This window comes from Antechinus flavipes, chromosome 6, assembly GCF_016432865.1.
Source record: "Antechinus flavipes isolate AdamAnt ecotype Samford, QLD, Australia chromosome 6, AdamAnt_v2, whole genome shotgun sequence".
NCBI classification, from domain to species: domain Eukaryota; kingdom Metazoa; phylum Chordata; class Mammalia; order Dasyuromorphia; family Dasyuridae; genus Antechinus; species Antechinus flavipes.
The window spans coordinates 199,025,489-199,040,577 of record NC_067403.1 but is presented as its reverse complement, the minus strand read 5'-3'; the positions used below and the strand labels follow the sequence as shown (position 1 = coordinate 199,040,577).

The 15,089-nt window shown below is 43.9% G+C and overlaps 1 protein-coding gene across 2 annotated transcripts in view; it reads left to right on the top strand.

Moving 5' to 3' along the window:
• The window catches only part of FGFRL1 (fibroblast growth factor receptor like 1), a 134,161-nt gene extending 120,392 nt beyond the window's left edge, over window positions 1-13,769 (top strand). For both annotated transcript variants that reach the window (XM_051965966.1, XM_051965965.1), the window contains 3 exons: window positions 1,909-2,193; window positions 8,811-9,164; window positions 10,827-13,769. In XM_051965966.1, the coding sequence (XP_051821926.1) occupies window positions 1,909-2,193; window positions 8,811-9,164; window positions 10,827-11,257 (1,070 nt within the window). In that variant the 3' untranslated portion in view covers window positions 11,258-13,769. The remainder of the gene's footprint in view (window positions 1-1,908; window positions 2,194-8,810; window positions 9,165-10,826) is intronic.
• Window positions 13,770-15,089: the final 1,320 nt, after the last annotated feature.

The window sequence follows — 15,089 nt, the reverse complement described above, 5'->3', positions numbered from 1 at the left end:
CCCCTTTCTCCCCCTTCTCTCTCTCCCCAATTCTCTATTTCTGTCTCCTTTTTTCTCACTTCTGTCTCTCTGCCTTTCTCTCTCCTCTGTTTTTCTTTCTCCCTCTTCTGTCTCTCTCTCTGCCTCTCTCTCCATCTCTCTCTGTATCTCTCCATCTCTCCTGTTTTTTTTTCTCTCTCTTTCCCTTGTCTTTTTCTGCATTTCTCCTTCCTCTTTTTCTTTCTCTTTTCCTCTTTCTTTCTCCCTCTTCTCTCTCTTCTCTCTTCCCATTTCTCTATTTCTGACTCCTCTTTCTCACTCCTGTCTCTCTGCCTCTCTCTCCGTCTCTCCTGTTTTTTTTTCTCTCTCTCCTTCCTATCTTTTTCTGTCTTCGTCTCTATCTTTTCTTTCTCTTTTCCTCTTTCTTTCTCCCTCTTCTGTCTCTCTCTCTGCCTCTCATTCTTTTTCCCCTCTTTCTCTGTCTCTCTTGCCTTCCTCTCTCCTTTTCCTTTCTCCCTCCTTCCTCCCTCTTTTTTCTTTCTCTTTTTGTCTTTCTCCCTCATCTTTTCTCTCTTTCTCACTAATGTCTTTTTCTTTCTCTTTCCCTTGTCTTTTTCTGCATTTCTCCTTCCTCTTTTTCTTTCTCTTTTCCTCTTTCTTTCTCCCTTTTCCCTTTGCTTTGGTTTTTTTTGTCTGTCTCTGTCTCTCTTTCTCCTTTCACTATCTCCCATTCTATCTCTGTCTTTCTCCCTCCCTCCTCTCTCTTTTCCTTCTCTGTCTCTTCCTTTTCTCTTGTTTGCCTCTGCTTTTGTTTCTGTGTTTTTTTTCTTTCTGCGTGTCTCTGTTTGTGTCTCTGTGTCTGTCCTTTGTGTCTCTATATTTGTGTCTGTGTCTCTCACTTTCTCCCTCCCTCCTCTTTCTCTCTGTCTTTCCCTTCTCTGTCTGTCTGTCTCTCTTTCTCCTGTCTCTGTCTCTATTTTTTTTTTCTGTCTGAGTCTCTCAAAATATTTCCCTTATCCATTGGTGCTTAAAAACCTACAAATCCCTTAGTCCTTTGCTTTCTGTCATCAACATATAGGTCTAAATTTCAGATTTTTTTTGTTTTTATGGGTGAGGAGGGAGATTTAGAGAAGGCTTGGGGGTTGGGGTACCATGGGGGATGTCAGGGACACTAAGGACCAAAATACTTGATTTACACAGATATGTCTTCCTAGGGTTAGGGAGACTTAAAGACTAGGATAGATTTGGTGACCTAAGATGTAACCATTCGAGAGCTCTGAACTTTGGTGGTGTCTTGATGCCATAATCCAGAACATGAACCCGACTCCAGTTTCAAGCTTCAGAATCTCTGTGGCCCAAGATATAGAACCCAAAATTTTGTTTCTCTTTTTCTTGAAATTCATGGTTGATGATAGCTGGACTCTGAGATCTTGGAGTTAGAGCTTTGTGATGAACATCAAATTTGTTACCATATATCTGCTCAGTATGAATCCAAAGTTTAGTTCCTGATCATATTCCTGACTTCTAGAATTATTTCCATTTTTTCCCAAGCTGCTTTAGGTCCTGAGCAGGTAGCTGATTATGTTTAAGCCTCCAAGGTCCAAGTTCAACACATAAATGCCCCAGAAATCTGGCTGTTTTCTACCATAAACTGATAGAAGAGGAAAGATGGAGCTGGGTTTGTGCTGCTAAATGGAACATAGAAAAGAATTAAGGAAAGACCTGCACAGGGTAAAAGTCTCAAAGACCAGGTCTTCCAATTGTCCAAGATGGCATGAGTCTTGTTTTATCATCCAGATCATTAATTTCTCGAGCGCAGATTCCTTCCTCTATTTCTTCCATCTTCCTCATCCACTGTCACGATGATAGATAACTAACTCTGAGATACCCCCTGCCCTCAAGTCACTCATCTTTTTTCTGTCTTTCCAGCCCGACCTCGATTCACACAGCCCTCCAAAATGCGGCGGAGGGTGATCGCCCGGCCCGTGGGCAGCTCTGTACGTCTCAAGTGTGTGGCCAGCGGCCACCCACGACCGGACATCATGTGGCTGAAGGATGACAAGACCTTGACACCTCAGGAAGTTGGTGAGAACAAGAAAAAGAAGTGGACACTCAACCTGAAGAACCTGAAGCCTGAGGACAGTGGAAAATACACATGCCGGGTCTTTAACCGTGCTGGCGAGATCAACGCCACCTACAAAGTGGAAGTTATCCGTGAGTGTCAGATATTCCCTACCCTCTGCCCCAATTCAAGTCTGAGCCATAGAACCAAGGGCTAGAATGGGATCCTTTGGGATCAATTGGGGTACCAGCTAATCCTCTTCTTATTCCCTGATCCACTGCACCTCAAATTCTAAATCCCCCAGTCATTGTCCCTTTGTTGTTTTCTAAAAAATATTTTATTTTTTCTATTTCATATTACATATAAAAATAACAAACATATATTTTTCTTTTTTTATTAAAGCTTTTTATTTTCAAAGCATATGCATGGATAATTTTTTAACATTGACCTTGCAAAACCTTGTGTTCCAAATTTTTCCCTCCTTCTACCCCCTTCCCTAGATGGCAAACAATCCAATATATGTTAAACATGTTAAAATATATGTTAACTCCAATATATGTATACATGTTTATACATTTATTTTGCTGCACAAGAAAAATCAGATCAAAAAGAGAAAAATGAGAAAGAAAATAAAATTCAAGCAAACAATAACAAAAGAAGTGAAAATGCTATGTTGTGATCCATTCTAAGTTCCCACAGGCCTCTCTCTCACAAGGCCTTGATTGACCTCAATCATCTCATTGACAAACATATAAATAAATACTAATATTTACTTTAAAAGATTTTGAGTTCCAAATTCTCTCCCTCCCTCCATCCTCACCCCCCTCATTAAGGAGACAAGCAATTTGATGTAGGTTATACAGGTGTGGTCATGTAAAACACATTTCCATATTAGTCATCAAATGAAAGAAAACACAGACCAAAAAAAAATCTATGAAAAAAATGAAGTGAAAAAAGTATGCTTTGATCTGCATTCAGACTCTGTCAGTTCTTTCTCTGGAGGCAGATAGCATTTTTCATCATAAATCCTTCAGAATGATCTTGGATCTTTATATCGCTGAGAATTTCTGAGTCACTCTCAGTTGATCATTATGCTGCATTGCTGTTACTGTGTACAACGTTCTCCTGCTTCTGCACTCTGTATCAGTTCATGTAAGTCTTTCCAGGTTTTTCTGAAAGCATCTTGCTATATTCTTGTGGCCCAAGAGTATTCCATCACAATCATATTCCACAACTTGTTCAGCCATTTCCCAATTGGTAGAAATCCCCTCGATTTTCAATTCTTTTCTATCACAAAAAGAGGTGCTATAAATATTTTTGTTTGTAAAGATAGATCCTTTTCTCTTTTCTTTGATCTCTTTGGAATACAGACCTACTAGTGCCATTGCTAGGTCATTGAATTTGGATGGTTTAATAGCCTTTTGGGCATAAATCTAAAGTACTCTCTAGAATGATTGAATCATTTCACAACAAATTAGTGTCCTAATTTTTTCCAGATCTCCAGCATTTGTCCTTTTCCTTTTCTGTCATACTAGTCAATCTGATAGGTGTGAGGTGATACTTCAGAATTGGTTTACATTATTTTGTCTATTCACTAGTGATTTAGAGCACATTTTTTCCCAGATGACTTTTGACAGCTTTTATTTCTTCACAAAACTATCAGCAAGTTTTTTTTTTTTTTTAACACTAGAAGAATGAGGCATGTCAATTATAAAAATTCACTTGGTATTCTTATATTCTGGTTTTCTTTTTAGTATCTGCTATGGTCAATATTCACTTGGTATTCTTATATTCTGGTTTTCTTTTTAGTATCTGCTATGGTCAATATATATATATATATATATATATATATATATATATATATATATTTTGCTTAAGCAATTGGAATTAAATGATTTGCCCAGAGTCATCCAACTAGGAATTATTAAATGTCTGAGGCCAGATTCGAACTTGGATCCTCCTGAGTTCAGGGGCTAGTGCTCTATCCACTGTACCAGCTAGCTGCCCCTTTATAGTGAGAGAGCTTCAATTTAGGTAAGACCCACTTCTGACCCTCTTGCTTTGATAAGGAGGCTAAATAGAAACTATTTAGCCTGGAAAAAGACAGATTTTTTTTCTGTAATTTGGTCTCAATTAAGAGATTGCCTCCTCAATCGAATGTAAACTCCTTGAAGGGAGGGAATGTCTTATTTTTGTCTTTCTCTACCAACCTGCCTGGCATTTTATAAGTATTGTTTGAATGAATGAATGAGTTAGTCCACAGGGATTTATGAAGTAATGATTATGGACCAGGCGGTGCTGGTGACCAGGATACAAAATCAAGAAGGAAACAACTCCTCCTCCCTGCCCTCCGGGGGCTTACATTCTTAATAGCATCACCAGAAAGAAAATCATTGATTTTAAAAAATACATTTTTTAAAATTCTTCTGCCAGGGATTTATTTATTTTATTTATTTTTTTAAATTTATTTTTTAATTTTATTTTATTTAATAATAACTTTGTATTGACAGAATCCATGCCACGATAATTTTTTTTTACAACTTTATCCGTTGCACTCGCTTATGTTTCGTTTTTTCCCCTCCCTCCCTCCACCCCCCCCCAAGATGGCAAGCAGACCTATATATGTTAAATATGTTGCAGTATATCCTAGATACAATACATATTTGCAGAACCGAACAGTTCTCCCGCTGCACAGGGAGAATTGGATTCAGAAGGTAAAAATAACTCGGGAAGAAAATCAAAAATGCAAATAGTTCACATTCATTTCCCAGTGTTCCTTCTTTGGGTGTAGCTGTTTCTGTCCATCATTTATCAATTGAAACTCAGTTAAGTCTCTTTGTCATAGAAATCCACTTCCATCAGAATACATCCTCATACAATATTGTTGTCGAAGTGTATAATGATCTCCTGGTTCTGCTCATCTCACTTAGCATCAGTCCATGTAGGTCTCTCCAAGCCTCTCTGTATTCATCCTGCTGGTCATTCCTTACAGAGCAATAATATTCCATAACATTCATATACCACAATTTACCCAGCCATTCTCCAATTGATGGGCATCCATTCATTTTCCAGTTTCTAGCCACTACAAACAGGGCTGCTACAAACATTTTGGCACATACAGGTCCCTTTCCCTTCTTTAGTATTTCTTTGGGATATAAGCCCAATAGAAACACTGCTGGATCAAAGGGTATGCACAGTTTGATAATTTTTGGGCATAATTCCAGATTGCTCTCCAGTATGGTTGGATTCGTTCACAATTCCACCAACAATGCATCAGTGTCCCCGTTTTCCTGCATCCCCTCCAACATTCATCATTATTTTTTCCTGTCATCTTAGCCAATCTGACAGGTATGTAGTGGTACCTCAGAGTTGTCTTAATTTGCATTTCTCTGATTAATAATGATTTGGAGCATATTTTCATATGGGTAGAAATAGTTTCAATTTCTTCATCTGAAAATTGTCTGTTCATATCCTTTGACCATTTATCAATTGGAGAATGGCTTGATTTTTTATAAATTTGAGTCAGTTCTCTATATATTTTGGAAATGAGGCCTTTATCAGAACCTTTAACTGTGAAGATATTTTCCCAGTTTGTTGTTTCCCTTCTAATCTTGTTTGCATTCGTTCTGTTTGTACAAAGGCTTTTTAATTTGATATAATCAAAATTTTCTATTTTGTGATCAGTAATGGTCTCTAGTTCATCTTTGGTCACAAATTTCTTTCTCCTCTACAAGTCTGAGAGATAAACTATCCTATGTTCCTCTAATTTATTTATAATCTCGTTCTTTATGCCTAGGTCATGGACCCATTTTGATCTTATCTTGGTATGTGGTGTTAAGTGTGGGTCCCTGCCAGGGATTTAAAAAAAATTTTTTTTTGAATTTTTAATTGAAGTCACTGATTTTTTTCCCCGAGGCCAGAAGCCTGGGATAGAGAACCCTTCTGAATTTTGCAGATACTTTCCAGCCACCTTCTTCTCTAAGTAAAAATTACGATATTGACTGTGTCCAAAACTGCCTTTCTTATTATGCATCTGGAATATGTCTCCCACCTCTCTGCCAAGAGCAGACGGCATGTTTTATCATCGGCCCTCTGGGTAGTCATGATGCAGATCAAAGTTCTTAGGTCTTTCCAAGTTGTTTTGCTTTGCGATGTTGATGTTATTGTGTAAGTGAATCTCTTGGTTCTGCTCCCTTCACTTTGCGTTCGTTCATAAGAGACTCTCCACATTTCTCTAAAACCTTCCGTTTGCTCCGGCGCCAGCGGCTTTTCCTCACAGATCTCTGCCATAATTTGTCTGACCTCCTCTCCCCCTACTCTCCCACCCTCCTTGCTGGAGAATCTCCTCCCCCGGCCGGGATGAGGCTTACTTTGTGTTTGACTTTGTTTCATGCGCTGCCATGACCAAAGAGTCCACTGTGTGGTGGCCAGCTGCCTGGCCCTGAGCCGCTTTGTACTGAGTAATCTGTCAGTCAGCACATCGTCTCTTGCCAGGACTCAGAGGAACATTGAACTTGAATTTGTATGACCCGCATTTGAATGTCACCTTGACCATTTGATTGCCTGAATGACCCTGGGCCAGTCACTTTATGCCTGAAGGAGTAGAACGGATGACCTCAAAGGGGCTCCCAGCTCCTGTCCAGTTCAGTAGGCACCGAGCTGTGTGCTGGGGGTACAAAACACAGTCCCTGTCCTCCAGGCCCCCCCGTATAAAGGGCACACAAAGTAAGCGGTATACAGGGCAGACAGGAAATAATGTAGAGAAGCGAGGCTCTGGAATTAACAGGGATCGGGAGAGACTCCAGTGGGAGGTGGGATTTTAGTTGGGACTTAAAGGAAGCCAGAGAGGTCAGCTGTCAGGTGGAGGAGGGAGAGCCTCCAGGTACAGAGGACAGCCAGAGACCAGGACCTCCTGGAAGGCTTTCCAGCACGATAGAAGCTGCCAGGGCTTATCTTCTGCTGGCAGAGCAGAACAAGGGTCAAGGTCAAGAGCAAGGGTCAGAGAAAGCAGGGGTCACCTCCTACTACTAGAGCAGGACTTTTGTGAAGTGAGAGACACAGACAGAGAGACAGAGAAAAAGAGAGAGAGATACAGAGAGAGAGGAGACAGAGGAGGAGACAGAAAGAGAAAAATATAGAAAGAGAGAGTAAGAGACAGAGAGAAAGAGAAGAGAGGGGAGGAGGAGAAAGAGACAGAGAAAGAGATGAAAGAGAGAGAGAGATGGAGAGAAAGAGATTGAGAGAAAAAGAAGAGAGGAGAAAGGGGGAGAGAGAGACAGCGAGTGATAGAGAAAGAGAGAGAATAGAGACAGAGAGAGAATAAGAGATAGAGAAGGGAGGGGAGAGCCAGAGACAGAGAATGATAGAGAAGTAGAAAAAAGAGAGTAAGAGAGAGACATAAGGGAGGAGAGGGAGAGAAAGAGATAGAAAGAGAGAGAGAAAGAGAGTAAGAGAGAGAGAGAGAGAGAGAGAGAAAGAGAGAGAAAGAGAGAAAGAGAGAGAGAGACAGAGAGAGAGAGACAGAGAGAGAGAGAAAGAGAGAGACAGAGAGAGAGAGAGAAAGAGAGAGACAAAGAGAGTAAGAGAGAGAGAGAGACAGAGAGAAAGAGAGTAAGAGACAGAGAGAGAGACAGAGAGAGACAGAGACAGAGACAGAGACAGAGAGAGAGAGACAGAGACAGAGAGACAGACACACACACACACACACACACACACACACACACAGAGAGAGAGAGACACAGGCACAGACACAAGCAGGCAAGTAGAAATAGATTTAGAGTCAGCCTTATAGTCAAAAGATCTGGATTCAAGAATTGTCCCTGACACGTATTGTAACTGTGAGACCAATTTTCTTGCCCTTTTAATGCCTTGGTCCACGTACAAAGACTATATATCACACAGTAGGCTTCTGTTTGCATTTGGCTGAGGGAGTTTTCTCACCAGGATTTCTCTCCATTAGAGAAATCAAGGGTTTGGCCTTCCTTATTTCCCCCTTCCCAATCATATAACACTATGTAATATTACTTTGGTTATTAATTTTTTTTTAACATTTTAAACTTAAAAATACCAAATAAAATAAGCTTTTTAATATACAAAATAGACGATGAAAAGAAGACTATACGTGAAATCACATCTCTTTCATAACTATGCTGGTTTTTTCAGTTTTTAATTATTAAAAATTAAGTTTTTAGTAAAAAAAACTTCCCCAACTCCTATAAAAAAGCAAACGTCTTGTAATAACTATGCAGAATTAAGCAAAACATTCTCACATTCATGCCCCAAAATATCTACGGCTCCTTCTGCACCCTAAGTTTCATCTCCTCTCAGAGAGACGGTGAGAGTTTGTCCCTTCATAGGTCTCCAACATCTTGGATGGCCATTGTCTTGATGAAAGTTCTTAAGTTTTTCAGAATGTTGTTAATTTTTGCCACATTATTTTTGCTCTAGAAAGTGTACCTGGTTCTGTTCCCTCCACTCTGCATCAGCTCATGCAAGTTCTTCTGAAATCATTTTTGACAGCCCAGTAGTTTCCCATCACATTCACATATGATGTTTCTTCAGCCGTTCCCCATAGAATGCCCTCCTCCTTGGTTTCCAGTTCTTTGCCCCCACAAGAAATGCAGCTAGAAATATTTCCGTATTTTTCCGTATATTTTCTGTAAATATTCCCGGGCCTTTTTCTGCTTGGGGATTCTTGTGGGGCCCGATGGGGTGGTGGGGGACGAGGAGGAGACAGGATGCTGACAGAGGGTTTGTCTCCCCATTTCAGAGCGGACCCGCTCCAAGCCCATCTTGACGGGCACCCACCCTGTGAACACCACCGTGGACTTCGGCGGGACGACGTCCTTTCAGTGCAAGGTGCGCAGCGACGTGAAGCCCGTGATCCAGTGGCTCAAGCGGGTCGAGTATGGCACAGAGAGCAAGTACAACTCCACCATCGATGTGGGCGGCCAGAAGTTTGTCGTGCTCCCCACGGGCGACGTGTGGTCCCGGCCCGACGGCTCCTACCTCAATAAGCTCATGATCACCCGCGCCCGGCAGGAGGACGCGGGCATGTACATCTGCCTGGGAGCCAACACGATGGGCTACAGCTTCCGAAGTGCCTTCCTCACCGTGCTGCCAGGTGAGGTGCCGGAGCACTGGGCTCACCTGCCCCTGCCGACTCCCAGGATCAGGCCCTTGCCCTTTCCAGGGCCCGTCCCCCAGAGGTTCCATGGCTCCAGTGTGTGTTCCCAAGCCCCTTTCTACACCCTGCCTCCGATAGCCCCCAGCTCCCCCTTTGGTATTTCACAATGGGTGGGCTGGGAATAATAGCAATCCCAAGAGATCGTATGCTGGGGGGCATCTGAGACAGCGTGGTACGGAGCCAAGTGCACTAGATTGGCCATTTAATATTATTCATTTCCTTTCTGGGGTCTCAGTTTCCTCACCTGTAAAATGCAGGTTTGGACTAGATAGCCTCTAAGAGCTTTCTATGATCCTTAGATCAGTGATTCTGAGACTCAGTGGTATGATCTTCCCCCAAACTGGAGTCTCTTTCAATACTTTTTTACCTGGGGGGCCCTCAAAATTCCTTGAGTCTAGGACTTTCATGCCCCCCTGAACTCCATTAACATACCTAGCTGCCTGCCTTCTTGTGGTGACTTTTTTTTTAATCCTTTTTTTACCTCTCTCTGTCTCTGTCTTCCCCATATTATGTCTCCTGTTTTCCCACTGTCTTATTCCATTTCTCTGTCCTCATTTTGTCTCTGGGTCTCCCTCTTAACTGACTCTCCTCTATCCTCTTTCCTTAAAAATTTCCCCTTTGCATTCTCCTTTTTGCCTCCTTCCTCTTTCCCCTCTGGATCTTTCTCTGTCCATCTCCATCTTCCACGTCTTCTCCTTTTTGCCTCCTTCCTTTTCCCCTCTGTCTCCATCTTTCTTTATCCATTTTCCACATCTTCTCCTTTTTGCCTCCTTCCTTTTACCCTCTGTCGCCATCTTTCTTTCTCCATTTTCCACGTCTTCTCCTTTTTGCCTCCTTGCTCTTTCCCTCTGGATCTTTCTCTGTCCATCTCCATTTTCCATGTCATCTCCTTTTTGCCTCCTTCCTTTTCCCCTCTGTCTCCATCTTTCTTTATCCATTTTCCACGTCTTCTCCTTTTTGCCTCCTTCCTTTTCCCCTCTGTCTCCATCTTTCTTTATCCATTTTCCACGTCTTCTCCTTTTTGCCTCTTTCCTTTTCCCCTCTGTCTCCATCTTTCTCCATTTTCCACGTCTTCTCCTTTTTGCCTCCTTCCTTTTCCCCTCTGTCTCCATCTTTCTCCATTTTCCACGTCTTCTCCTTTTTGCCTCCTTCCTTTTCCCCTCTGTCTCCATCTTTCTCCATTTTCCACGTCTTCTCCTTTTTGCCTCCTTCCTTTTCCCCTCTGTCTCCATCTTTCTCCATTTTCCATGTCTTCTCCTTTTTGCCTCCTTCCTTTTCCCCTCTGTCTCCATCTTTCTCCATTTTCCACGTCTTCTTTTTGCCTCCTTCCTTTTCCCCTCTGTCTCCATCTTTCTCCATTTTCCACGTCATCTCCTTTTTGCCTCCTTCCTTTTCCCCTCTGTCTCCATCTTTCTCCATTTTCCATGTCATCTCCTTTTTGCCTCCTTCCTTTTCCCCTCTGTCTCCATCTTTCTCCATTTTCCATGTCATCTCCTTTTTGCCTCCTTCCTTTTCCCCTCTGTCTCCATCTTTCTCTCCATCTCCGCCTCTCTTCCTTTGCCCCTTGCTGTGTCTCTGTTTTGGTGTCCCCCCTCACAGACCCCAAGCCCCCCAGTGGCCCAGCGGCTCCCTCGTCCACCAGCAGCCTGCCTTGGCCAGTGGTGATTGGCATCCCGGCCGGCGCCGTCTTCATCTTGGGCACCGTGTTGCTGTGGCTGTGTCAGACCAAGAAGAAGCCGTGTTCCCCGCCCCCGGCGGCGCCAGGCCACCGGCCAGCTCCTCGGGACCGAGCCGGCCTGGCTGCCATGCCTGACAAGGACTGCCTGACCTCGGGACACTATGAGGATTACGGGGTGGGCGGTCAGCCGCAGCTGCCCCCACCAGCACAGCAGCACCTGCTGGGCCAGGGCCCCGGACCCACCACCAAGCTGTACCCTAAGCTCTATACAGACATCCACACCCACACGCACACCCACTCCCACTCCCACGTGGAGGGCAAGGTTCACCAGCACATACATTACCAGTGCTAGGTGGTGGCGGCCAAGGCGGTGGGTTTCGATAGCCCGGCTCTACGTAGTGGCAGGGGGCGAGCGAGTCCCCTTGGGGGGCACCCTGCCGGGACCCATGCAGACCCCTCGTGGGGCAGGAGGTGCAGAGAAGAGCCACCGAGATGTGGAGGGATGCCGAGGGAGCTCCAGGAGATGGATGTGGACAGACTGATGCAGACGCAACTTCCAAGACAGAGATCCAGAGGGACTCACAGAGCTACAGAAACAGACATACACAGCCTCAGAAAGAGAGAATCTATATAAAGAGTTCTATTTTTTTTTGTGACATTGCAGTGAACCTATAGTGATGGAATAATGAAGGAATCATCCTCCCCCCGCCCCCTCTTGCTCCAAGGCAATTATCCTTGATTGATGCTTTATTCACTTCTGCCCCATCCCAGACCCCTCTCCCCTCACCCCTGACGTGGTGGGTGCTTCGTCAGAGGGTTCTTGGCTTTAAAGAAACAAAAGACGCCCCGTGTCCCTTCGTCCCCACTCTGTTCCGTGCCCAAAGCTGTAGAGATACAGGGAAGGGGTTTGGTCCCCTGCGTAGAGCAATGTGCCCTGCCTGTGCTGGGGCCAGACAGCAGAGGAGAGCTACCTCCGGCCTCGGAGCCCAGGATGGGGTGGGGGTGGGGGTCCTGGGAGGTGGGACCCTCTAATAGCCCCCAACATGGCACCATCATCCATTGGGATCTCCAGACCTCCCCTGCCCCTTCCCCCCACAATCCCCCTTGCTATTTATATTTAAGAAATTAAGAAAATAATAATAATATTAATAATAATAATAAAAAGGAGAGCCTTCCTGAGAATGGGCCATGGCCCCCCAAGGTCAGCAGTGCATCCCTTGGTGAATGGCCATCCGTCCTAGAGATCGCGCCAGCCGATGACGGCACCCAAGAAGGGTAACCCTGGGCTGCCCATCGAGAGCCAAAGTGGAGCCATTGAAAAAGATGCCGGGGCCTGTTTGCCCACCTCTTCTCCCTAAGCTGGAGCTGGGTGTTAATGCAAAGAAAACCTCCTGTTCAGCCTGGAGAGTATCTAAGCAGGGGCCATGTATGTTTAATTTATTTTGTTTAACGTGGTCAAACAAAGTACATGCTTTTCCTACAAGCAAGCTTTTCCCTCTGTCCATCTGCCAGGCTAGAAAGGCAGGCCTATTTGGGGGTCCGCCACCCCTGGGAGCGAGTGTGGAACCAGCCAGTGGGTTCACCCCCTCTGAACCCTGGGGAAAGACAGGGGAAGTAAGCTCCGGGCCAGGACTGAGGATCTGAATCTGGCCAAAGGCTTTGCCTCCTCAGTCTTTTCCTTTCCCTTCCTCAGACAAACAAAAATTAGGCAAGTTTGGATTTGGGAAATTTGTGTGACTTTATGATTCTTAAAGAAAAGTTGTTAGCCATCTCCTAACCCCCAGTCCTGGAGGAGAGTTGGCCAGGGCAGGGGAAGAGAATGCAAGTGGGAGTGTGGCTGTGATTGGGGGGGCGGCTGAGCTTAGCCACTAGCTAAGGGTGTAAGGGCCCTTTCGACATGGGCAAGGCCCCCCAAAGGGATGCTACTGAAGCCAAGGCAGGTGCTGTGTCATCTACCAGGGTCCTAGTGCTAGATCCATCTCCCACCAAGCTGCAGTCCAGACCCTAAAGAGAGAGAAGGTTTCTTCCTTCTCCCCTTTCTGAGCCATGCTGCTACCTTCCCCCCGTACCTTTTCATCTATCATCTTATTGCTCCTCAGAACATCCCTGTGGGGTACGTGTTAATCTCCCCATTTTTCAGACAAGGCTGCTGAGACCTAGAGAGGGATTGAGGTCATATAGCCTACTTTGTTAGAAGGAGCTTGGAGCCAGACCGCATAGTCCAGACTTCTCCCCTAATATCCAAAAATGTCTGAGAAAGAAGAAAAGTAGCTAAGATTATTCTGATCGTGCCCCTGTTTCCTCCTGACCTCAGCCTCCCATACTCCGCTCCTCTCTGCCTTGCCCCAGGTTTTAGGATGGTGCTGCTAAAATTGTCATAAGCATCTGAACCCTTGAAAAGAGACAGACTTGGGGCTCGGAAGCTGAGGTGGGAGGGACAGGCTGAGATCCTAGGAAAATGGGGAGGAGGGGCCCATGTTTTTTTATCCAAAATATTTCAAGAGAAGAGAATGTATCAAAAGGCTTAAGCAGGCAAGGGGTACCCAGGAAGCCCTCCCCGTAGCTGCTGACAGCTCAGGCAGGTCGTACTAGTCCTCAGTCCAGGGCACAAGGGGAGCCCACAGCATGGGAGAGTTTTGTCTGACCATCAGTTACCCTTAGCCTCTACCGGCCAATTTGTTGCACCCTAAACATGAAGTTAAAATGTCTGTCTGTATGTGTGTATGTGTTTGTATGTGTGTGTATATGTTTGTCTGTGTCTGTGTGTAAGCCCCACCATCCGTGTTGAGACAATCGTGTACAGTTGGCCCCTTCCTGTTCGATGAAAGCTTTATTGAACATTTATCAATAAATGCGTGAAGCTATGTTGCCTTGAGAGTATTTTTATTATGGGAGAGGGAGGGCTTTTTGTGGACTGAGTTGAAGGGGACTGACCCAGCTTAAGGCAGTCTTATGCTGCAGTAGCAAGAACTTTGATTTAGTCTGAGGATCTGCATTTGAATTTTGGTGCTACTTTTAGAAAAAATATCTATCCCTCTATGGGCTTCAGCTAACCCAAAATCTGGGTACCTTCTACTTCCTAGGACAAGGGATGATAATTTCAATGTCAGAATTTAAGTTCAAGGTTCTCGCTCCAAATCTAGTGCTTCTCTTCTTATATTCTGGGTAGATCCCTTCTTGTCTCCATTTCCCTACCCAGCAAGACATCTCTGTAATAAAAAATAAGGAAAAGAGAGAATGGCAGAACCGCTTATAAAAATGTTTGCAGTTTTCTGCCTCTATAATCTTCCACCTTTGCCAAGAAGGGGAAGTAATATTTTTGTGGTATCAATTCCACACTTCCAAATCCTAATTGCTCAACATCCAGGACATTTTTGGTTTCATTTCTATTGCTGTATATGTTTTCCTCTTTCTGCTAACTTCACCATACCAGTTCATGTAAGTCCTTGAATTCTTCATGGCTATTATTATTTCCTAATTAAGTTCCGTTACATTCATGGACCCTGATTTGCTTAACCATTCCCCAGTCTACAGCTACCTACTTTGTTTCCAGTCATTTGATAGTAGAGAAAGTGTTACTTTAAAATATTTTGCCACATGTGGGACTTTTTGTGCTTGACCTATAAGTGGATTCTCTGGGTCATAAGGATATAGACATGTTGTGTCCAGCTATTTATAACCTCATTTGGGGTTTTCTTGTGAAGACAGTGGAGTGATTTGCCATTTCCTTCTCCAGTTCATTTTTACAGATGAGTAAACTGAGGCAGTAGAATTAAGTGACTTAGCCAGGGTCACTCAGCTAATAAGTTTGAGTTGGATTTGAATTCTGGTTTTCCTGACTCCAGACTTGTTGCTCTATGCATTGTCTTACCTAGTTGCTCTAATGGACATAATAGTCATTTTAGTTGTATTTTTTTTCTTTCTTTGCATTTGCATTTTATTTTTTAATTTTATAATAACTTTATATTGACAGACTCCATGCCAGGGTAATTTTTTTACAACATTATCCCTTGCACTCGCTTCTGTTCCGATTTTTCCCCTCCCTCCCTCCACCCCCTCCCCTAGATGGCAAGCAGTCCTATATATGTTAGATATGTTGCAGTATATCCTCGATACAATATATGTTTGCAGAACCGAGCAGTTCTCTTGTTGCACAGGGAAAATTGGATTCAGAAGGTAAAAAC